The sequence below is a fragment of the Pyxicephalus adspersus genome, chromosome 2, assembly GCF_032062135.1.
Source record: "Pyxicephalus adspersus chromosome 2, UCB_Pads_2.0, whole genome shotgun sequence".
Classification (NCBI taxonomy): domain Eukaryota; kingdom Metazoa; phylum Chordata; class Amphibia; order Anura; family Pyxicephalidae; genus Pyxicephalus; species Pyxicephalus adspersus.
In genome coordinates this window covers 140,789,493-140,813,655 of record NC_092859.1, presented here as the reverse complement: position 1 = coordinate 140,813,655, position 24,163 = coordinate 140,789,493, and the positions used below count along the sequence as shown (strand labels likewise).

Sequence of the window (24,163 nt, the reverse complement as noted above, 5' to 3'; positions counted from 1 at the left end):
AACTATTAGGCATGTGCAGGAGACAGGAAGGGGAGGAAACTATTAGGCATGTGCAGGAGACAGGAAGGGGAAGAAACTATTAGGTATGTGCAGGAGACAGGAGGGGGACGGAACTATTAGGCAAATGCAGGAGACAGGAAGTGGAGGGCACTGTTAGGTATGCACAGGAGACAGGGAGGGGAGGGAACTATTAGGTATGTGCAGGAGACAGGAAGGGATGGGAACTATTGGGTACATGCAAGAGGCTGGAAGGGAAAGGCACTGTTAGGTATGTGTAGAAGACAGAAAAAACAGTCAGTTATTATTAAAGAGGAAGTAAACCGAAAACAAAAAATCACACCTTCAGTCCTGCAGATCAGTCTGTTCGTCGGGAGGTTTCTTCTATCGGGTCCCACGTCATCTCGGTCTCTGTCTACGGGCTGGCGCAGAAGGAGGATCGGGTCCTGGCATCTTCTCCTTTCTTCTTCCGCATTCTTCTTCCTACGTCACCCGATCTCGCCCCTGTGCAGTGGTCACGTAGATTGGAAAAAAACTTGATCTCACTTGGCATGCATTGAGATGGGATCAGCAATTTTTTCCCTATTGATGATGCTCAGGAATGCTCAGAAGGGGCAGCCAGGAGCCTCTCAGGAAGTATGACTTAGGTATCCTGGGAGGCTCTGTGCTCCCATTCCCGATCAAGAATTAATAAAGGGGGTGCTGCAGCTTTTTTTTTTTTTTTAAAGGGTGTTGCACTTAAAAAAAACAAACACAAAATTTTTACTTTAAAGAAAAATGTTGTCTACTCTTTTATGAAAAGTAAAATTTCTGAGTTTAGGTATGCTTTATGTATATGTAGGAAGCAGGAAGGGGCTAGTGCAATTTGGTATGTGCAGTAAGGTGCAGCCAGTATTAGATATATGCAGGAGACAGGAAGAGGGTAGCATTATTAGGTATTTGCAGGAGGCAGAAAGTGGCAGACATTATTAAGTATGTGCAGGAGACAGGGAGGGGTGGGAACTATTGGGTACATGCTGAAAGGGAAAGTTACTGTTAGGTATGTGTAGAAGACAGAAAACACAGGCAGGTATTATTAAAGAGGAAGTAAACCGAAAACAAAAAAATTACACCGACAATCCTGAGGTTTCTTCTATCGGGTCCCACGTCGTCCCGGTCTTTCTCTAAAAGAAAAAACTTGCAGATCTCACTGCGCATGCATTGAAATGGGATCAGCAATTTTTGCCCTATTGATGATTCTCAGGCATGCTCAGAAGGAGCAGCCAGGAGCCTGTCTAAATGCGTGACTCCGGGAGGTATCCCGGGAGGCTCTGCGCTCCCATTCGCGATGAAGAAGTAATAAAGGGGGTGCTGCACTCTTTTTTTTTTTTTTTTTTTTTTTAAGGGTGTTGTGTTTAAAAAAAAACAAACAAAACTTTTACTTTAAATTAAAGGGTTGTCGACTCTTTTATGAAAAGTAAAACATTCTGAGTTTAGGTACACTTTAAGTATATGTAAGAACCAGGAAGGGGTAAGTGCTATTTGGTATGTGCACTATTTGGTATGTGCAAGAGACTGAAATGGGCAGAGACTATTAGATCTATGCAAAAGGCAAGAATAGGCAGGAATTATTCTGTATAAGGTATGCTGAAGCTTTGTAAGCCTAGCAAAGCAACTGCAAAAGCAGAGTACTAGCATTTGGTGCAGGAATGTTAGGTGTGTTTGTATTTGTACTTTATAACTTTATAATATTAGGCTGTAGGTGTGCTATTAACCAGCAGGGTTTGTAAGCTCATTTGGCCACTGGTGCGTTAGGAGATGATTTTTATAATATTGCAAACTAAGCATGAGAAACCATGATAAATCATGTTAAGTTGAAAGGGAAAGGTAGTGGGGATTTCCAAGGGAAAGGTAGTGGTGATAAAAGCACTTTTGGGTTTAACCCAATGTTTTGTTATGCATTATTATTACATGTTCTTCATAACTGGAGGAATGATAGAGATGTGTCCTATGCCTACATACTTTGTCATAAAAGCTGTCCCTCTTCTTCATCTCACAAAGTTGGGGGGAATGTAAGGAGTGGACCTGAGATGGTGTGAAACAAGTTACATTAGAACCATACATATTGGTTATATATATTAATTATCTGATAAGCCTATGATGCCAAACCCGAAGTTCTGCATTTTATAGAAGATATTTATATGATGTTATGTAATGATAGCTTCCTTTAGTAAACCATTTTTCCAGATCAGTGGGTAGGTTTATCTATGTACCCACAGGCTGAAAATTTGAAAAAAAAATGTATGCCATAGTAGTCTGGCAGACGTTAGAGCAGTAATTCAGGTTTTTGACTTATCTTACAAGGTTAATGGTTTCTTCATACTACCATATGCATTTGGCCATGAACCACTCTATATCTCAGATGGCATTGTAACTGCATACATAATGTAATGTGTATCTGTATATTTTACTTGTATACTTGTGAGTTTCACGGAAATACCCATGTAGAGCTTTTAGGATCGATATAAAAAAACACAAATCAATGCAGTAATATACTTAAAAAAAAAAAAAAACAAGTGTATTTTATAGGCAAATTAAAAAATTGTATAAGTTTCAGTTGGTTTAGGCCTTTTTAAAACTATTGCCCTTAAACAGACGCTCTCTGACTTGGGATGGAGGGACAGAACCAGTGGAGGACTTTTGACTAAGAAGGCAAAGACCTCCAACTGGTCCTTTTATTATACTTGCCCTCTGTGCCAAATTTGCTTTGGATCACCCAAGTGACAGTGCTTGGGTCAGTTGATAGGCAACTTAAGTACCGAGGAAATATTCTAAGGCTATAAAAGCTATTGTAACTGAATGTGTTTTCAGTTCTCTATAACATCTGAGAAGCAACAAACAAGACCGTAAAAATAAACTTGTGTTGTGGATTTATGGACTTGTGTTGTGGACTGTGTGTGGATTTTTTGCCCATAAATAATCATTGGACCAGTTAATGATATATATATTTTTTTGTTTTACTAAAGGTGAAAGACACATATTTTCAGCTGGAAAACACAAGCTTCCATTTAGTTTCCAACTTCCAGCAAGGTAAGTAGTGTTTTCTGTACAAAGATGAGTGTTTTTAATATATCATTTGTTAAATGTAGCACTTAGCTACTCTCATGCTTATCTACAGTGTCAGCAAAACAGTTTCATGTCTTTGGTGCAAAATCTGAAGGATTTATCTTACAAAATAAATCTGAACCCCATGAAATTAGGACCCCTACACTGCTATATTACATTTTGGGTACCTTGGGGACAATTTTTAAAATCTTTCTGGAGTGACAACTTTTTTTGACCTTGTTAGCACCTTTATGTGAGCTTGGGAGGGTTTTGGATTATGGTGAAACTCCTAAAACTTAGGAGTTCACTTAGTCCTAGTGAATCTATTAATCTCCCCTTAGTTCTCCTTTCCTGACCCCCTGTTATTTTACCCTTCTTTTCTTTGTTCTACTTTTCTTTTCTGGTTCCTATTAATTTTAGGTAATACGTTTTTGAAGGCTTTGGTCCATGCCACTTCTCATGTATACATAATAATAATTTTAGAGATCTCAATTACCTTAATTATACGCTCAGGGCTCTATTTATAAGCTTGGGAATCAGACATTCCCTTTAATTCCCTCATGGGAATCAATTACTGCCATTGTAACACATCTACCTAGAAAATTTCCATCAGGGAACATTTGAGGGAATGTCATATTCCCTGTTTTATAAATAGAGTCCTTAATGTAAAACACTGTATGAAACCATAATTATTTTATCTAATAAGGGGCAATGTAATGCTAAATAATATATTATGATATTGTAAATGTATGTATCTCCTTACCTCTACTTTAGAGTAGTATTATGTGCAACTTGTCTGATTGTCTTGATATTTTATTTTCATCTGTGTTTTTCCTTTTCCTTTGTTACTTTTCACGAGTTCCCATTTCCATGTTGTTTTTTTCTTTTTGAATTTGGAGAAACTTAAAAAATAATAAAAAAATGATTATACATATTTAGTGCAGCGGGGGTCATGGCCCCAGCACTAAAATTCATTTTGTCTAGGATACCTTTTGAAAACACCTAAACCTACCTTATTCCTTCTGCAGGTGCTTTGGGTTGTGGATGGGCCTTTGCTTCCTTACTTTCAATGCAGGGCTGTTAAGCATGCATTGAACATGATAATGTCATAGCATAGCATTTACAATTTGCCTTCATGCATTTTTGTATCCCAGTCCCTTCCAATCCACTTTGTGACTACATGCATTTACTTCAGGCTGCACACCCATGCTTTTGTTTAGCGCCTTAATAAGGATAATGGTCTACTGTCCTTGTCCACGGCCCAGTTACTTGTATTTTCCCAAGGGGTGAATGAAACAGGTTGTCAATGCAACTGGGAGAGGGTTGTCCCCTTTTAAGAGTAAGGGTTTTAAAAGGGACCTTCATTTAAAAAGATCATCAGATACATGTACAGATTGAATGAACAACTTTTGAAATTGTGTTTCAGGTTAAAGTTTATCGGAGATTTTAGTGTATCAGTCTGCGTTAACTAAATTGATAACATATAGCTCTCTTTAATGGTACACAAGGTATGGCCAGTCACAGATGTTTACATATAAATAGTATTTTTGCACACAATGACCCTGATTTATGAAAGCTCTCCAAGGCTGGAGAGAATATACTTTCATCAGTGAAGCTGGGTGATCCAGCAAACCTGGAATGGATCTGGTCCAGGATTCAAAACATTTGCTAGCAAATAGCAAATGATTTTTAAAAATCCATTCAATTTTCTCTGGATCACCCAGTTGACTTCTGAAACTGTATTCTCTCCAGCTTTAGAGAGCTTTTATAAATCAGGGCCAAGGTCTTTATTTGCACAGTTTCCAGACATTATTTATTTCTTTGAGCATTCCACAAGGTTTTGAAATATGTACCAAGGAGCCTTTGGAAACGAGAGTGCCTTCCCACTCAAAAGGCAATAGAGAGACTTTGTCTTTTTCTATCCATGGTGATAACATGTTTGGAACTCAACTGCTGGCATTACTAAAAGCCAAAATTACAGTAACAACCTCGATGGGACAGCCCCAGTTACCCTCTGAACTTACAATACAGCTTTGGGTGTTTGCTGGAATTGATAAAGGTCTCTGTGGTGCAGGTGGAGGCCCCTTTTGACATTTACTTGACAATAGCTTAGGCTGCATCTAAATAAAAATTTGTTAGAATGCACTATTCCACTAGTTTTACTAACGAGTACTAAGGGTCTGCCTGAAAGGATAAAAGGATAAACTAAGTAAAACATTTAAACTTCCTTGCTGTCGGTAACTGTCCGTTCACATTTTTTTATTTGCGGCCAATGTTTAATTAAATCTAAAGGAATGGCAATGGTGGTTGCAGTCAGCCCACAGCAGTTATTCTCAACTTCCCAGGGAGTTGCTAGAAGTTCCTTAAACTGTGACTGATTGATCTCCAATTTGATGATGCCTGCGTAGTTTTGGAGCAAATAACATTTGGTAAGACCAGTTGCATGACCCACATGATGTACTTAGATGTCTGTAAAGGTTGTATTGTAGTCACCATTGTAAGGAGGCATTCTTTCCTCTGGCCACAAAGTTTTTCCCCAATGAGACCAGATAAACACAGATCTCAAAACAAACTTTTGTAGTATTCTATGCCTTTTTATGTTCCACTGCCCATATAAAGGCATTTTGTTTTTTGTAGATCCAGATTGTGTGTGTTCTCGGTTACCCATTAAACATGTAGGCAGTGAAGTGATTCAATGCATATCAAAGTCCAATATGACTAAAATATGTACATTCTAAATGAGGAAAAATGGAATTCATATATATAAAAATATACTACAAATGTATGTACAAACAAGATTTGCACAAAGTGCCATGCCTACAGATAACATAGTAACATCAGCATCAGCAACAACAGATTCATTTCCACTTTCATAGGTAATAATAATCTAATAATATATAATAATGTATGCAGAAGGTAATTTTAGATAAAGGTGATAGGTAGTTCCCCACGGTGTTTTGAATAGACTAATGGAATTTTATAAGGTCACTATAATGGAGAATATATGTGCATGAATACACAAAGGTAATTCTGCATGAGATAATAAAGATAAATTTAAATAAATGAATAAATAATATATCATTTATTTATTTAAATAATAAAAAAATAAATAAATTACAATAACATGTTAAGCCACCAGATGTATCCATTGAGTGGAAAGGAACCATTCATTTTAAATACCAGTGAGGGGTGGACTGTTTTCTGCAGAGCAAACAAGGGAAATGATGGTTTAGGTGAAAGATCCCCTCGTTTTATCTCTTAGCAGTTAATGTTATTGGACATCTGTTACTACAAAAACATATGTTTTTATAATTCAAGTACTGATGGTTTACACAGTGGGGGTGACATGGATATGTCATTAGTTCAAACATTTTGTTGAAAAATTCCTACCCCCTCCCCTTAGATTGTAAGCTCTTCTGGGCAGGGTCCTCTCATCTTCCTGTGTCATTGTCTGTCATTGGCAACCCCTATTAATTGTACAGTGCTGTCTAATATGTTGGCACTATATAAATACAATATAATAATATTAATATAATAATTGTCCTTGTTTCCATCTCAGAATGATGGGGGCATGTCTACATTTTCTAAGCCTTTATATGTGTGGTAATGCTTGTTTCCTGGATCCTTTAAAACTCATGCTTGCTTTTTTGCTTTTACATTGGGCTAACTTCCCCCTGCATTAATGTATCCATTTTTATTATTGTTTTTGTATCTACCTTAGAACCATTTAGGAATATTTGCTTTATGTTTTATCTCTGTAACTATTTTTTTTTTTTGTATTTAGCAATTTGGTTACAACTTTCACTGGAAAATATGGAAAAGTTCAGTACCAACTCTCTGCTGTGTTACAAAGACCCTCAGTGCCTGATCTAACTATCCACCGGGAGCTCCGAGTCACCAGCCGGATTGATGTCAATTCACCATCTTTGCTCGTAAGAACTATATTAACAACTAGGAAAAAAAAGTGACAATTTTCATTTCCTTTCTGTTTACCATCCAATAACAACTAGTTCTAGCTGTCTGCGGTTGGTATCTGCTCTGCTAATGTATGCAGGTGTGCCAATTTGTTTTATTAGCTCTACATCACGCAGTCCCATTTAGGACCGAGGCTGCATTTGTGAGGCTTGCTGTTCTAAACGTGAATAATGACAGCTGCACAAGACAATTATGGCAGACTTATTATTAATCATTGAAGGTCTGCTATCTAATGCAGACCATTATATGTCACGTATCCTTCCATTTTTCATGCCATTTTCTACCACTAAGTAAGTGTATGCAGCTGCTGGCGAAATCCTTTCAGCCATCATGCCCTAATGGCAAATTGGATCACATTAAAGCATTGAACTCCATAATGACTGCAAATACATAGTATGGCAGGGAGGATCAGAGCATGAGTAACAACACAGTGCTGAGATGTGGAGCTAATGAGCTTTATTCTTTTATCTGCACCCATTTTATCAAAATAATATACAATTATACCTTGCACTTTCATGACAGCTATACAGGAGCCTAATGGTGCGGTATTTAAATATGAATGATATCATCACAAGAAAATACCCTGGCAATTGAAGCTGATTTTAAACAAGACCAATTTGACATAAAATGTGTTGGGCGTTTTTGGATGAGGAAGTGTATAAAGGATTCTTGTGGAACTTCATAAAGTCTTGAAGTTGTGAGATTAAATACAGTCTTACATTTCTATTATGCCATTTTATTGCTTCGGAACATTTTACTTTCTGCATTCAAGGGCTTTATATCACAAAAAAATATTTTCCTTGTTATTCTTTTCTTTTTCTGTGTATTGCACTTCTTCATGTAGTGGAATGATCTGAAGTGGCTACTTTGCCATCCAGTATAATAGAGCTCTTGTCTACAGTGGTATGATGGATTTGGAGAAGGGTAAATGATTCAGTTTGGCTGCAAATGTGTTTTAACTGGCCATAGTATGTGATGATATGCCATACATCTCCCGCCGTAAACTTGGATAGGTTGATGATGTAGTCAATTTTTTTTTTTAAATTGGTTTCATCAGTGGTTTGGAAGTCTAAAATCTGTAGGTTTCGTCCTTTTCGTACTGTACATGCAAGGAAACATTGGTATCTGTTGCAAAGTATTAAAGCTAGAATGAGATTGGCATCTTTTCGATCTGTTTATGGCTGTGTTAGGAGGTATCTGGAGCTCAGCTGGCTGAGCGTTGGGCACCAACAATCTATGACATGCTATTGACATAATCTTCCCTCCACATACAATTATTGCTACTGGAAGTGATTTTACATGAGTTTCCAGAGACAAAACAGTGACAGATAAATGAGTGCACACAACCATGTTCTGTTCTATGGAGAGGGGAGGTAGAAGAATGAGAAAAAGGCACCCAGCCATGCACTCCTCCCCTCTCTTGCATTGTGGTTGTTCATCATCGGTCTTCATGGGTCCGTCAGGACGGACCCATGAACAACATAGAACAGCCTCCATACACGTCAGATTCTCACCCGAGACCCAATCATTCATCTGACATTTGTACATAGCTGAGAATCATAGCTGAGAATCATCTGACATTTGTACATAGCTTTAGGTATACTTACTGAACATTAAATCAAGCTTACATGTAAATAATGCTACAAACATTTTTGATGGAAAAAATCTCCCAGGATTTGACAAACAGTGGATGTATTTTTAAGACCTTCTGGACATCATGGTAGTTTGACAATACTCCATAGGTAACTGAGAGACACCTTTTAGTTTTCAGCCAATACAACCCTACTACACAATTGTACTGCTCTGGTGCTAGAATATGGGCAGTGTCTGCAATTTGTAGGCTGTACATGGGACTATGTTTTGGGTACCAGGGTTTTATTGGTTAGAGAATTATTGGTGTGCTTGAAACTCTTTTTGGTTAATTTCTACACCCCAAATGAGTGTAGCTATCAGTCCATTTAAGCATGCTAGTGTTTATCGTAAAGGATGATTTCTAGCTTGTTTTCCTCAGAAACCCTGCAGGTCTATATTTTTCTGGGATACTTGGCAATGTGCATTTTTTTTGCACCAAATTTCTCTAAAACTCCTAGGCTTCCAGGTCTGTCTTTTTTGGTGACAGTGGTTGGAGGTCATTAACATACAAGAACTTTTTTTTACCTGGGTCCCGAAGGGGGATTCCATTGTTCCACCCATCCATTTGTATATATGTATACATTGGTTCAGTCCAATGTCATAGGCAATACCCAAGTAAGGTTTAGATATTGTATCTAAACTTTCACAGTGTTTTATTTTGTGTAAATAATATATAATATATTGTGTAAAGCATATTCACTAGCAACATCATTGAACAAAAAGTCTATAAATCAAATCAGTGTCACAACCCCATATTTCTTGTTTTCCCCAAATATAATACACCTGATTTATTGAAGCTATCCAAGGTTGAAGAAGATGGGGAGAAGGGGTGATCCAGCAAACCTAGAATGAATTTCATAAAATAATTTCCTATTATTTGGCAAATCCCAATCCCTGATCACCAAGGTTAACCCATGATAGTCTAACTACTCCAGGTTTGGAGAGCTTTACGTTAATCAGACCCAATGCATGTAGCAGATTTGTCATACAAACCATAAATCCTAATCGCTTGACTTCTCCACAGCAAACAATATTGATTTCTAATTTAGTTATAACTACTTGTAGGGAGTTCTATGGGCCAGAAAACAATTCTGGCATTTCTCTGAAGCCCTGTTGCTGTATACACACACCTGTTCAGTATCAGAATAAATTACCATCATATGGCTAAACACCACTCATTTTCAGCAATTGTAATAACAATTACAAACATATTTTTTATCATTTTGCTTCTGGGGACATGAACAATGATACGGATGTGACAATAATGCTGCCAAGTGTCAAATCGAAAAAGACATATTTGCATTGACAAACAATTATGTATATTTTTCTTTTCAATATTTATAAAAAAAATCCCAAAAGGACTATTCCTTCTTCTTCTCATAGACAATACAGGCCATCTTTTTTCTTCTTCTAGGTTCTGCCCGAGTCACCCAATCTAGCACTGTACAGGCATGAGATTGGGTGACTTTCATTCTGAAAATGTAAAAAAATAAGTGCTTATCACAGTGCATATACGTGAGATCGGCACTTTTTTTTTTGCAATAAAGGAAAGCTCCTTATGACGCATTCTCATTCTTAGGTAGCCTCCTGGGATATAGAAGTATCATATATCCTTCTGCTCATACCGTTTCACCTTCAGTCTTTAACACCACAGTGATACAGTTGCAAAGGGAAGGGTCCTCTCCAACAAAAAAAATTAAAAATAGAAAAACTTTTTTTAAAAATGTCCACATTTTTACATTGTATAAAAAGGATATAGGTCCACTTTAAGGCAGTTTTTTTTACTTGTGCTGTATCCACGTTGTGTGATTGTGAGGAACTACATTAATGAGTTCGAAGGAAAAACCATGTTTCGTGACTACAAGCCACTGGTGTACATTTGTAGTCACACAGTCAAATATAAAATATATATACATACATATTATTTTAATAAAATATTTAAATATATATTCTAATACAGTCTTGACCTATGCCTATATAGACAGTCATGAAGCAGTTCTTAAAGACCTTTAGGATTTTTATAAAACAAACACATCCCTTAAACACTGAGCTGGGCTCATACATAATCATGTTTATGAGCATGTGTTTATCTGAGAGCTAAATGGCCTTTAGCAAGGCAGGTGATCCGTGTTGAATAAATAGTGTAAATTGGCATCATGTGAGTCAGGTAATCACTTAGGTACTTTTTATATCTGCTCATATCTTGCTGCTCTGGACATTATCCAGTAATTGAACCTTTTAATCACATCATATTCCACTTAATGCATGTCTTCTTCTAGCAGCATATGTACCTCTAGGTATTTTCACTTCCCCTGCACATTATTAAAGCTACCTATTTACCTTCTTTAGACTCCCATAGAGCAAACCAAAGAGCGAATGGTTGGATGCTGGTTCTTCACCTCTGGACCAATATCACTAAGTGCCAAAATTGGAAGGAAAGGTTACTGCAATGGTAAGGTTCATATTTTTACATTGCATATATATATATACAGCAACATAATACACAGCCAGAATACATCACACAAAAATATCCTTGAATTAGGCAAGAGATAAAATTAGGTGTAATGTATTCATTGTAGTTATGTCACTCAAATTGTGTAAGAGTATCATTATCTTCATACAGTGAAACAGGTAAAGCCAGTATTTCATATGTCATTATGGAGGCATATTACTGTGTAAACACTTTTACTTTGCCCCAAATTGCATTCCATAGCAACTATAATCATTAGGGTTATGAAAAAACAGCCTTCAGTCCTAAGAAGGCAGTCTTGTTCTACAAACTGATTTGGATAGATGGGTTTTTGATTGTATTCAAAAGGGAAGGGAAGATGAATATTATGGACTTCAGTTCTGCTTCAATTAGTAAATTCATAAACGCAGCCACAAAGCATTAGGGAGAGATTTGCTAAAATGCTGAGTATTCATGACAAACTAATATCATGGATACATCCTGAAATAAATCCTTCTCTTAAAACTATAGATTTTATTTTGGCAATAAAAGAATTTCTTATAAAATGTGGAAACTTTACAAATCGTATACACGATTTGGGCTCTAAAACGAATCTAAATTCTTTATCACAGATCTATTTTTGCTTATTCTATTCCACTTATCTAATGCGACATGAATATGTCCTATTAAAATTCTGTTACTTAAAATGTGCCTAAACATTTTTAAACATATTCAACTAAAGAAAAATGAAAATACATTTGGAAGAAATGGAAAATTATTTGTATTGTTAATTGTTAAAGAAAATCTATAACCGCTTGAAGATTCACCTGAACTGAAAAGAAATTTAGGGGAAAAACAGAAAGTGGGAAGTTAAAGTATGAATAACAGTCTGGAGATCAATGAGTTGAACTGTCTGGATGATGTGGCATGAACTCATGACTATTATTTCTGTGATTACAATGTACAGTCTTGAGAAATAGAAAGTACATCCTCTTTCTATACCAAGGTTTTGCACACACCAGAACATAATAAAAAAAAAAATCGGCCTGGTACTAGATTTTTTTTTATCTGGTACTTAATGGGTTCTTATAAAAGTTAAAGTTTTGACAGTTCGCTGGCTGCAGCATGCAGGTGTGTGGAAATACAATGCCAAGAAATAAAGACATCAGCAGTGACCTCAGAGAAGCTATTGTTGCTGGCCATCATTTAGGGCAGCAGGCGCCAACTGGAGAAAAATTTGGTGGTCCGCGGCTCTGTCCCCTGTATGGGCACAACCTGCCCACTCTCCCATCGCAGGCTCAGACCTGCTTGCTAAACATCCCGGACTTTTGTGGTGTCCACAACTCTGCTCTACTGGCCCCACCAAGATGTTTAGTAAGCAGGTCTGAGCCTACAATGGGAGAGATTCTGGCAGGGTTCTGGCATCGTGACGTCACTTTGAGGGAAGTTTCTTCCCCTTTGAGTGACACACGGCTCCCCATGCATGTGCAGTCCAGATTTGGTGGCCTGTGAGGTCCGAAAGGTTGGCGACCACTGATTTAGGTCAGTTAGGCCATTTCCAAACAATTTAAAGTCTTTTCAACATGAGAAACATGTAAAACTTTCAGGGTTAGGGTTTCCAATCTTCTAGGAGTGGACATTCCAGTAAATTTGACTGTAATGCTCAGAAAAACTGCAACCCAGAGAACTACATCTTGGGCTTCACCAATCTCATTGTGTTAAAAATAAGTTTATGACAATACAGTTAGAAAAAGACTAAACAATTGGGACATTTTTGAAGAGTGGCCAAGAGAAAGCCTCTTCTTTCTAAAAAGAACATAGCAGCATGTTTTAGCTTTGCAAATTTGCATCTGAACAAACCTCAAGGGTTCTGAAACAATGTCCTTTGGACAGATGAGACCAAAGTAGAGATTTTTAGCCGTAATGCACAGCACAATATTTGATAAAAAAAACAAACAAACACAGAATCAGCACAAATCAGCACAAACACTCCATATCAAATGTCAAGCATGGTGATACAAGGCCAATGCTTTAGCAACCTGGGTACTTTGCAGTCTTGAGTTTACAAAGTATTCCCCTGTACACCAAAGGATTCCGGAGTCAAATGTAACATCTCTGCAACAATTAAAGCCTGGCAAAATTTTATCATGCAACAGGACAGTAGCCCTAAGCATATGGGCACATCTACAACAGAATAGCTGAAAAAGAAATGTATCAAGGTGTTGCAATGGCCCAGTCAAAATCCAGACTTCAACTAAATCAAAATACTTTGCTGGAACCTTAAGGGAGCTGTGTATAAACAAATACCCTCACACTTTAAAAAAACTGAAGAAATGTAAAGAAGAATGAACCAAAATGTCTTTACAACATTGTGCCTAATTAAAGCTCTCCAAGGCTGGAGAGGATACATTTTCATCAGTGAAGTTGCGTGATCCTGCAAACCTGAAATAGATTTCTTCAAAGTAATTTGCTATTTGCTAGCAAGTGTTTTAAATCCTGGACCAGATACATTCCAAGTTTGCTGGATCACCCAGCTTCACTAATGAAAGTGTATCTTCTCCAGCCTTGGAGAGGTTTAATAAATTAGGCCCAATATGAGAGACTGAAAAAAGTCATACCTAATATAATAACTTGAACTTTTTGTTGCTAAAGGGGGTTGTACATGCTATTAAATCATGGGGTGTACTTTTCACACTTAGCTTCTCCCTTTTGGCTTCATTTTTGTAAAATAAATAATGACTTTGCAAAATATGTTGTATATTGTATGGTTAGATTTGGATAATTGTAAAACCTGGACCAAAAAAATGGACCAGATGATTTTGTCCTGATATGTAAAATTCTAGAATTGAAAAAAAAAATTTGTACTTCCCTTTTCTCATGATTGTACTTAAGCACTATACACAAAACAGAGGGCAGCACAGATAATTATCTATATTGATGTGTATTCAGATTACAATAATATGTAGTAAAGTGGAGTAGTTTACTTGTCATGTCTCTTCCTTAGGAGAAGCTGTTGCAATTTATGCAGAAATTGAGAATGGTTCTTCACGTCTAATAGTTCCCAAAGCTGCTATATACCAAACTCAAAGCTTTATAGTCAATGGGAAAACTAAAACACATAAACAGATGCTGGCAAGTGTGCGTGGAAACCATATTGCCTCAGGGAGTACAGAAACTTGGAATGGGAAGACACTTAAAATACCTCCAGTAACACCCACCATCTTGGACTGCCAGATCATTCGTGTGGAGTATGTTCTAGCGGTGAGTCATTAAACATTAGAAAAACTGTTTGAGAATGATGACGTTGTGTCCAACTTCAATCAAGCAATCATATGCTAGGATTTTGTTTATACATTTCCTTTACAAATTATAGGGTATTGAATAGAAATATTTTTACAGCCTTGGCTCCTTTAGTTAATGTCTTCTAAATCATTAAACTTTGTCAATGAATTGATCCAAAGTACATGCAGCTACAAAGGTGAGTAAAGGCTTGTCTTAGAGCTAATTTAGGGCTTGTTATATGTAATATAATACATTACTATTAGAATATATCTCTTTTATAATGTCCATAACCCAGCCACATGTTCTAAATACCATCCAAATTGGCAGGCCCACTAGTCCCGAGCACATAGATAGTGATTGGGTTGCACGTAACCTGAAACTACAAATTCAGCCATGCTAAGACCACTAGCTGGTGTCTACAGCTCACTTCTCTGCATAGAATTCAGTGTGTATCTTTAGCAACCCTCTGTTATGTTTCCATAACAATGTATAACTGTCAGCAGAAAATGGAGAATTAAATACCTTAAGCCCTGTAACAAGACAACCCTTTTATTATTATATTTAAAAAAATCTTGTCTTTTTGTTATTGACAGTTTAATATTTTATTCTGGATTCCTGAAACGAGGTTCAGATGTACAAAATAGGTATTACTAGTACTGATGTGCAATTCTGATATATCTATAAAAGTCATAAAAATAGCTCTGTAATAGCTGGGAAATATAGTAATACCTTTGATTTGTAAATACCAATTTTAAATTTGGCTTGTAAAAAGCAATTACTTAATTGATCTTAATAATACCTTATTTAACATTTGCTGAAAGGAGTTTTTCATTGTAATTTTCTGTTAATTTATGACAGCTTAAAGAAAGAAGATAATTACAGATCTCTCTTTTACTTATTCAGGTCTATATTCACATTCCTGGAGCAAAAAGACTGATGGTGGAGCTTCCTATAGTTATAGGCACTGTGCCATTCAATGCGTTCACGTACAGAAACCCCAGTGTGGCCAGTCAGTTTACAGTGGACATGAGTTGGCTTGCCCTGACACTGCCAGAACAACCAGAAGGTAAAAAATGGTTTCCAATATTTTGATATTTTTACTTAAGATATTTGTAATAGTATTGAATGTGGATAACTACCAGTAGTTAGTACTTAGTCACATTGAATTGGTTCTCGTTATGTTGTTAGGACCTTTTTCAGCTTTTCAAGCAAAATCATCAGTACTACCAGCGTAGGAGTTACCCCAGCATTTATATCCACATAGGATAAACACCTTAATCCAATCACCATAAAATGTGGCACTGCGGATGTTGATTATATTAGACCAGGACATGTAAACTGTCTGTTCTATTAACAGAACCCCTTCCTTGGTTTTAGGACGTCTGCATAGGTGTGAAACTTTGAAATTACAGTTGAACCCAGGTTATCTGGAACTCAGATAACCGGAAAATTCAGATAACTGGCACCCAACAGCTCCGCTTTCTTGTTTGCTCCTGCAGCCCTAGCAGAGCTGTGGCATGTCTTCTAGTAGCATTTGTGCTAGGGCTGCGGGAGCAATCAGAAGAGTGGAGCTGTCAGGAGAGTAGAGCAGCGCTGATTGCTCCGCCCCATGATTGGCTGAGAAAAGGGAAACCCTGATGACAGCTCAAGCATCATCAGGGTTTCCCTATTCTCAGCTATTCAGCACTAGAGGTGAATGAGGACAAGTCTCCCCATTCAAGTCTAGTGCTGAATGGCTGAGAAACCTCAGTTTCAGAGTAACCTCAGTTAACTGGAAACTACACTTATCTGGAATCTACCATTCACGGTGGGTGCTGGATAACTGTGGTTCTACTGTATATGGCTTAAGGTGTGGGTAGAGATGGTAGAGATGGCAAATTGGCATTATAGGGGAAAGACAGGTGTGAAAGACCCCCACCCCTGTTCACAGGCAACAGTTGTTCTAGTTTAATAATAAAGCTTTACCCAATAAAGCACATGTATCTTTTTTTGTGAAATAGGTCAATTCTTGTAGATCGAACTGTGCACACAGAGCTTTTTGCATCCCAAGTTCACTGTCAGTCTTAGGGCTTTTGTTTGGCATTCCCACATGTGTATGAAAATGATGTATGGAATGTTGAGAATGCAGTTTAGAATGGTGTAAGCTGCAGATTATAGTCAACTATTAGTTCATTTTGGGTGGTCGTGGAAATGTCTCGGAATTATGCCATTAACACAAGCCGAAACTTAATTGACACAGGCCTTTAGATAATCCTACTGTTGTGAAGGCGAGAGGTTGCAAAGGAGTGAAATAAAGAGAATAAAGTGAAACATAATGAAATTTTTTTTTACCCTTTTATGAAACCCTTTAAATAATGAGACTTGTTTTATCACCAGCACCACCAAATTATGCAGACGTTGTTTCAGAAGAAGACCTTTCATGGTGTTCCCCATCAGTCACTGAACAAGAAGAATTACTAGATGGACTTTGTTTTCCTTCATTTGCTATCATCCAAGAGTTCCGATTTCAACCTCCGCCACTATATTCACAGGTAAGCGTTAGATCGTGTGGATGAGTGGACAGATTCTGGAAAGAAACAGGTTCCCCTGATAACAATTGGCAGGTTAATAAAAAGAAGTATTCAAAACAAATGCTAAGTATGAGTTAGATTCTTAGCTGCATACGTGAGTTTATTCTTAGTTATTATTTAGTTATTATTTAGTTACATAAAAAAAAACAGCTATGTTCAGGTCCTGGTTACAAGGTGTCCCAGTTGAGTGGCTTTGCTATAGATTGCAGTAGATACAGAAAAGTCACACGGTCTGTATAGTATGTGCTTATATGGACCCAAATGCCTACAAGTTCATCTTCCCTTTTACAGTGAGAAGCCGGTCTAAAGTTTTGACCAGTTTTGCTAATAACCTGGTTTCTATAGGAAGACAGGCCTGGAGTGAGTGAGTTAGGGGATGGCCTGCATGACTGAGAGAACAGCAGAGCAGACAGACGAGGGTTAAAAAGTTGTTTTGGGGTTATAGAAGGGGCAGCTAGAGGAATAGTGGGAGGGCTGAGTTAGGAGTGGGACCAAGGTCATAAAGGTGATTGAATAGAAAGCTGAGGTCATCAGAAGTTTTCACTGAGCTAGTGAGAGCTTCCCTCCCTCCCTCCTTCCCTTGGGTTCTGGAAGAGGTTCAAGGTTGGGCTATAGTATTGCGGGAAATGGTTGGGTAAGGTTCTGTGGTTGAGGTCCTTGAGTGCAGTGTTCCTTGGTGTCAATATCAATGGGGTGGGGGACCCATCTTTGGTGTGGAGTCCCCTGAATGATCTGAAAAGTAGGTGAACTAGGTTTGATTGTCGGATAGGGTTGGGTAAGTTGGTGTAGGAGGAGGTCTGCAGGTTCCTGGTATTCCACAGTCATGAAAGTCAGAGTTGGGTCCCCTTGACTTCAGATGGGCCCTAGACTTCTGCCTAGGTTACCTAGCCTAGGTGAATTTTCTTGAATGTAACCTCGCTGTTGTATTTTAAAAATACGAGTTTCAGTACAAGACATTTTTTAAGCTAGCTTTCTAAAACATAAAATATTTCTTGCCTCTTTGTCTCTATTTATAAGACAAGACATTGACATTTTAACTACAAGGGCATTGGTTAGCTACAGGTTTTCATCACTTTATAGACAAACACAACACAGACTTGGTCTCACATGGTTGGTTGATTTCCAGTATGTTCAAACTTGTTTTCTGGTGCTCATATCTAATTTCTCTGCCTTTAAGAAAAGAAAAGTTTCTGAAATTCTGGATGAGCAGAACATCCTGGTAAAAGCAGAAACTCAGGTCTTTCATCTCTGCAAAGAAAGATAAACCCAGTGTAGATAAATAAGGCTTTGCTTGTAGTTGTAAGACCTGTTTTACCTATATACACTAGCTTGTGATGATGAGTTGCTCGATCTTGCACCCTTCACGCTAGGTCAGTTTTTGGTACCTTACCATCAGAAATGTTGTTCTGCTTCAAATATTCAATCCACATCCATTCTCAAATCATTGTTTACTTCTGTGGTTTGTTTATTATAAGGAAAATAATCTCTTGAGAAATCTTGGTTTTGATAATGTTCCTTTTTTGTATAGTTGCTCTTTTGGAAAAGTAAAAATGGAGAAAATTATTCTGTGGATGTATTTCACATTTTCTAAAGACTTACTCTTTCAATTTTTTACACAATCCTTAAACTTGCTGTAATCTCTACAATTCACAGAAAGAATCTTAAAAAGAGATTTTAGTTTGACAGATGTTCAAATGTCCTGTATTTGGAATATCTTGAATCTAAACACCATTATATTATTAATAAACAGGATATATATAGCGCCAACATATTACACAGCGCTGTACAATAAATAGGGGTTGCAAACGACACAGGAGGAGGAGAGGACCCTGGCCCGAAGGGCTTACATTATAGTCAATGAGTCTGTTCTGTTCTTCCAATATTATTATAAAAAAAAGTCTACAGAATTCTTGGAAGTCTTATACCTATATGTTCTTTTTATTCACAGGTTGACCCAAATCTCAATCACACAGCGGAAAGCACTGTACCATTCGCCTTAGAAGAATGAAAGCTTAATCACTTAACCTAGTAACATGGTATCACATCTCATAATAAACAATGCAAGCCAAAGTTGAAATCCTTTGGGAACTTGTGCAACATTCAAAATCTGCTCATTGTAAATAACTACTTCTGTGCACACTAATGAAGCATAGAGCATAACATATAAAGAGTATGAAGACCTGGTTCCAGATAATAGACACTCCAAAGAAATAAGCAGACGTTCCTAAACTGGAATAAATCCGTGCTCCCTGGAGATGAAGCCTCTGCTATCCTTTGTGTCACGTGCACTCCATTACCTCCTATATTGTTTCATAAACAGGATAAAAACAGGGAAATTATCAGATGGAAGGATTTTTATCAGAGTTCTTATCAATTTTAAGTCTTAAAATCACTGTTGAAAAAGTAAATGAAAATTCCAGAGAGTCTAGATAGGTTTTGGAATGTAGGGAGGTCAACCAATATGTATTTTTTAATTTTAGAAAACTATATTTGTAACAAAGCATACTGATAGATATATAATTCGTGTTTAATTGTTTTAGTGTCAATCAACTATTTTAATGTTTTTTGGGAAACCTATTGCACAAATATTTTTTTCTTGCCACTGCTGTGAGTTTTCTTGATTCTGGCAAGCTACAAGAATGTCCAAATATGTATAAGTATAACTCACTGTAATTTAAAGGGAAATTTATTGATCTTCTAAAGGGATAAAATAGCCTTTTCATCTGTGAATAGTATTCGATTCACATTGCCTTATTCTGCTTTGACTCGTTTTGCGCAAGGCTATAAATCCTGCCAAAATGGCATTTAAATAGTTTGTTTACAGGTCCAATCAGATTGTGAGTCTGTGTGACCAACTAAAGTTGTTGTGAATAAAGTGTTACTCTCTTCCAAATCATCTCCTTTCTACCAAAAAAGTTCAATTGCTTCATTTCACATGCATTGGAGTAGAGACTGGTCACATGGAACTTGTTCACGCTGAAGCATGTATTATAGTAAGGCTGATTTACTAAAGGCTGTTCACTTACCAAGGTTAATTATCAACTTGAAAGGAATAATTCATTAAGCTTATTGAATATTGTAAAAATTCACTTTGCAATGAATACCCAATCAACATTACTTAGCTAAAGGCATTTCTGAGTGAACAGCCTATATACCTTCAGTAAATCAACCCCTAATGAGTGTTACCAACTGCACTCCAAATGCACATCTACAATGCACTTTTAAAGCACATCTACATGTACTCTAGTACAGTGGTAGCCAACCTTTTCAAAATTACGGACCACTAAATGCACAGACCCCGGACCACGCATGTGGGGGGAGCCATGTGTCACTCAAAGGGGAAGAAACTTCCCCCATAGTGACGTCATGATGCTAGAAACTGCCCACTCTCCCATCACAGGCTCAGTCCAGAGACACAACTCGCCCATCGGCCTGAGCCTTCACTCTGTACGGGAGATGTGGCACACCACCAAAATTTTCTTGCGGACCACCAGTTGGCGCCCGTTGGTTTAGTATGTGTATGTGCCTCTAGGTGCTGCATTTTATACCTGCACCAATTTTGCTTTTGTTCTCCATACCAGGGTCTCCATGTAGGAACAAATAAGGGATATACAAAAGACAAATGTTCATATTTTTCCTACTTGTGATTCCAAGGTCCATATCACCCTGGTGATCCTGTTGTTGTTTTAAGTGAGGGTAATACAACCAATATCTCCATGTGCTAGATAAAAGTTGATTTTGTCTGTAGCTAGTATTAAAAAAAATATTTGTAAACTGTGATTTTGGTACATTTCACTCTTTTCTTTCTGAGCTGCATGGTACTTTGTTTTTTGGCTTGAAACATTTAATTATTCTCAAAAATCATCTTAGCCAAATGTATTAATATATCTCTCTTTTTTTACTCTCAGGAACATAATCAGGTGCTTTAAGGGGAAAATAACAAATGAAATGTTTATTGTGAATTAAATATATCTAAATCTTTAAATTAAGTCTAACATTTAAATGACTGTTAAGAAAGTATAGAGTATGGTTATGTCACCCTTATATTGGTGCTTTGGCTTGTACCCCAAATGAAATATAAAAGTAACAGCTGCCTGTGAATAAGTTAGAGCAATGTATTTGTTGTAGAGTAATAGGTACATTGTATTGCACATCTCAAATATACAATTGTTCCATTTAGCTTATGTATCTGTGTAATATATTATCAGTATACTGTACAAAAAACTGGGAAATTCTCCATTGTAGTTCATATAGCATATGGCCATCACTGCAAATGCAAACATGTTCATATATGGGGGCTTTGTGAGTGTAATAAATGTTTTCAATGTTGGCATTGTTACATTATCATTGTTCCACTTTACCTTTCTAAAATACCCAATCTAGGCTTTGCCACATAAGCACCCTATTGTTTAGTCTTTACCATCCCTCCAATGCCTTCCACATCTGCATGCATTGTGAAGACATGTTATGAATGAAGGTGGCCTGTATAGATTGTCAGCAAGTACATATTTGCTTCATTAATAGGGACTTAAACTGGCCTTTTCCTAACAAGTGGCACTGACACATTCAAAAATATATCCATTCCTCATAACTCTGTTATGCCACTTATTTATGGGCCCAAGACTACAGGGAGTTTTGAATTGCATTTGATTTAGTGTGCATTGCAAACACATGAATTCCAGCATTTTACTAATACAAATTGAGTAGTACACTGGGCTGTTCCAAAGCTGCTTTTGTGTTGCATTGTGTTTCTTTGGATGCATGATGTCTTATTGAACTGCAAGCCAAGCTGCCCAGTAGAAAGATTTTCTTGTCAATGCAATAATTTGCATTTTGCAGAGTTTGAACCTTGCCAACATATGCCTATAGTAAGTTCAGTATTCTAGGCTCATGTATAGCCTTCTGTAACAAAATTACAAAAATGAAAAAATGTCCTTTTCTTTTATTTTCTGGCCTCTCCTAGAAAGATAGAAGTAAAATGTGCATACTTTAGGCTATGTTCAGACTGACAGTGAGGTTGTGGTGAGATTACAGCTTCCACATGTCCCTGAACCGCTTCCTCATGTAGTATGTGACATTTTCCAAAAAGGACAATATTTGGTAATGACTGTCTAATAGGGGAATTCAGCTTACCTTGGAGAGAATAAGAACAGAATCTACAGGACAGGACAGGTAAAAGGAACCATCTCAATGGGATACATTGGTTGGTTGGGGTCGATGTAGACACCACAATTTACTAATGTTATAATAGAGATTGTTCAGTTTGCAGAGTGAATGTCCACTGAGTTTAGTAAATAAGATAAAGTTGTGTTAACTTCAATCAATCAAATATTGTGATACCAAAGTTACATTTTTTTGTCACTTCCCTTGCACATGATTGCATTCTCCAAGTGAACACAGATTAATCTTACCATCATTTACTTTCGTATGTGAACATTGATTTTTGTCAAGTGATGAGCATCTCCATTAGTAGCTTACTGCAGAGTCTCTCACACATTTTTATTCTTCAGGTCATTGCTGCATTTTTTGTTTATCAGTACAATTTGTGCTTTTCAATGACTCTTTTGTCTCAGCCAAATCTAGGATTTTCCTATTGAATATAACAGCTGTGTAGAAGTTCATTGTCTGTCTAATAGTATTATTACTGTGACTGCATGTGTTAACACTTTGTTATGGGTATTCATGATGTTTTGTAACTAACTGTGGCTTTACCATTTGTTTTTGTATAAAAAGCAGAGAAATAAATGTGACAAAGTTCAATTTCTAATGTGTTTCTTGGAATGTTTAAACCAAAGGTATTTTGATCTGTTAACATTAACATTATGTCTTAGGGAATATTAACAAATGCTTCACTAAAGCTTTACTGACTTTTATCAAAGATTTACTCGTTTTCACATAGTTCTGTTTAGAAAATTGAAGGATCTTGGGTGATTGTTGTATAAATCTGGAGCAAACAGACGCAAACATACCTCATGAACTGTGATTGAACAATTCCAACATTTATTGTAGCTCAGCTGACTTGCTGCTGACACCTAGCATCTTGGTAATAAGTTAGTTCACTATTTCTAATTGATTTAAAGCCATTGGCAAATGAGTGTCTAAAAAAATATAACAGCAAACAATCTACTTAAAGCAGAACTGTAGCCATTTGTTAGTGGTGAGCTTCTGCAATATTCATCAAGTATGCACAGCACACTTACCGACTTCACACTTACCTGTCTAGGGCAATATGCATTGATGACAGGTCCAGAATCTTGTCATCACTGCATCCTATGAAGACACCATCTTCTCCATGACTCCATGGTGGACCTCAAGGCTTATGGAGTCCTGTCCTGTTCATGTGCAAGAGTTACATTGCCCTCAATGGCTGGCTCTGTATGGGGCACCACTGCATACAAAGTGCACATAGAGCTAAAACAAAAAGCCACCAGGAGCCAGGACTTGAGTTTATATTTTTTCCTATTAGGTCGGATTTAAGGCTGAACTCCAGCCATCCATCCACCTTGCATAGTTGTACAGGCTGTTCTCTACTGTATTGCAATAGCTTACTTTGATTTTACTACACTCAGCCATTGCACAATGCATTGGAAGCTGCAGCAGATCACAGCCTGCCTTATTTCCTGGACATGCATCTAGCCCTTTTCTTCCAGCCTAAATATCCCTATCTCACCCCTTTGGTTCATTTGATTTATTATTTTAATCACATACGCTCATCATCACATGTGCATTGCATCAGCTGCCTGTTTTAAAGAAGATATGCAAAGCACTCTGCCATCCTATCTTACCAGCCATGATCTGCCCATGAGACCCAGTGATGAAATTGCTAGGTCTAATATGGGGTATGCAATGAAAGGTCATTTATTTATTATATTAGCAACTTGATGAGAGGGGAAATGGGGAACCAGCAAAACCAAAATATAAGTGACTGCAACTTCAACTTTACCAAAGGAATATACGCTGTTCACATAGCACAGTTAATTATCCCTTGCAAGGTCATAATTCACCTTGGTATGTGAACAGCCTAAATTTGTTTAGTAAATTACCTCCATTGCATCGATGTATTGGATAGAAATATGTAGGCTGCCGTTGCTAAATTTCTGGCATGCTTGCATCTGGCTGTCTCTGGCTTCAGAATTTTAGAGTTACTGAACTCAACAAAATGTAGCAAGTAACC

The 24,163-nt window shown here is 37.2% G+C and overlaps 1 protein-coding gene across 1 annotated transcript in view; it reads left to right on the top strand.

Moving 5' to 3' along the window:
- The window catches only part of ARRDC4 (arrestin domain containing 4), a 35,796-nt gene extending 13,040 nt beyond the window's left edge, over positions 1–22,756 (top strand). Inside the window, exons 2-8 of the mRNA XM_072402677.1 lie at positions 3,003–3,066; positions 6,866–7,013; positions 11,038–11,140; positions 14,142–14,398; positions 15,323–15,485; positions 16,796–16,950; positions 18,938–22,756. Of these exons, the coding sequence (XP_072258778.1) occupies positions 3,003–3,066; positions 6,866–7,013; positions 11,038–11,140; positions 14,142–14,398; positions 15,323–15,485; positions 16,796–16,950; positions 18,938–18,997 (950 nt within the window). The 3' untranslated portion in view covers positions 18,998–22,756. The remainder of the gene's footprint in view (positions 1–3,002; positions 3,067–6,865; positions 7,014–11,037; positions 11,141–14,141; positions 14,399–15,322; positions 15,486–16,795; positions 16,951–18,937) is intronic.
- The last annotated feature ends 1,407 nt before the right edge of the window (positions 22,757–24,163 follow it).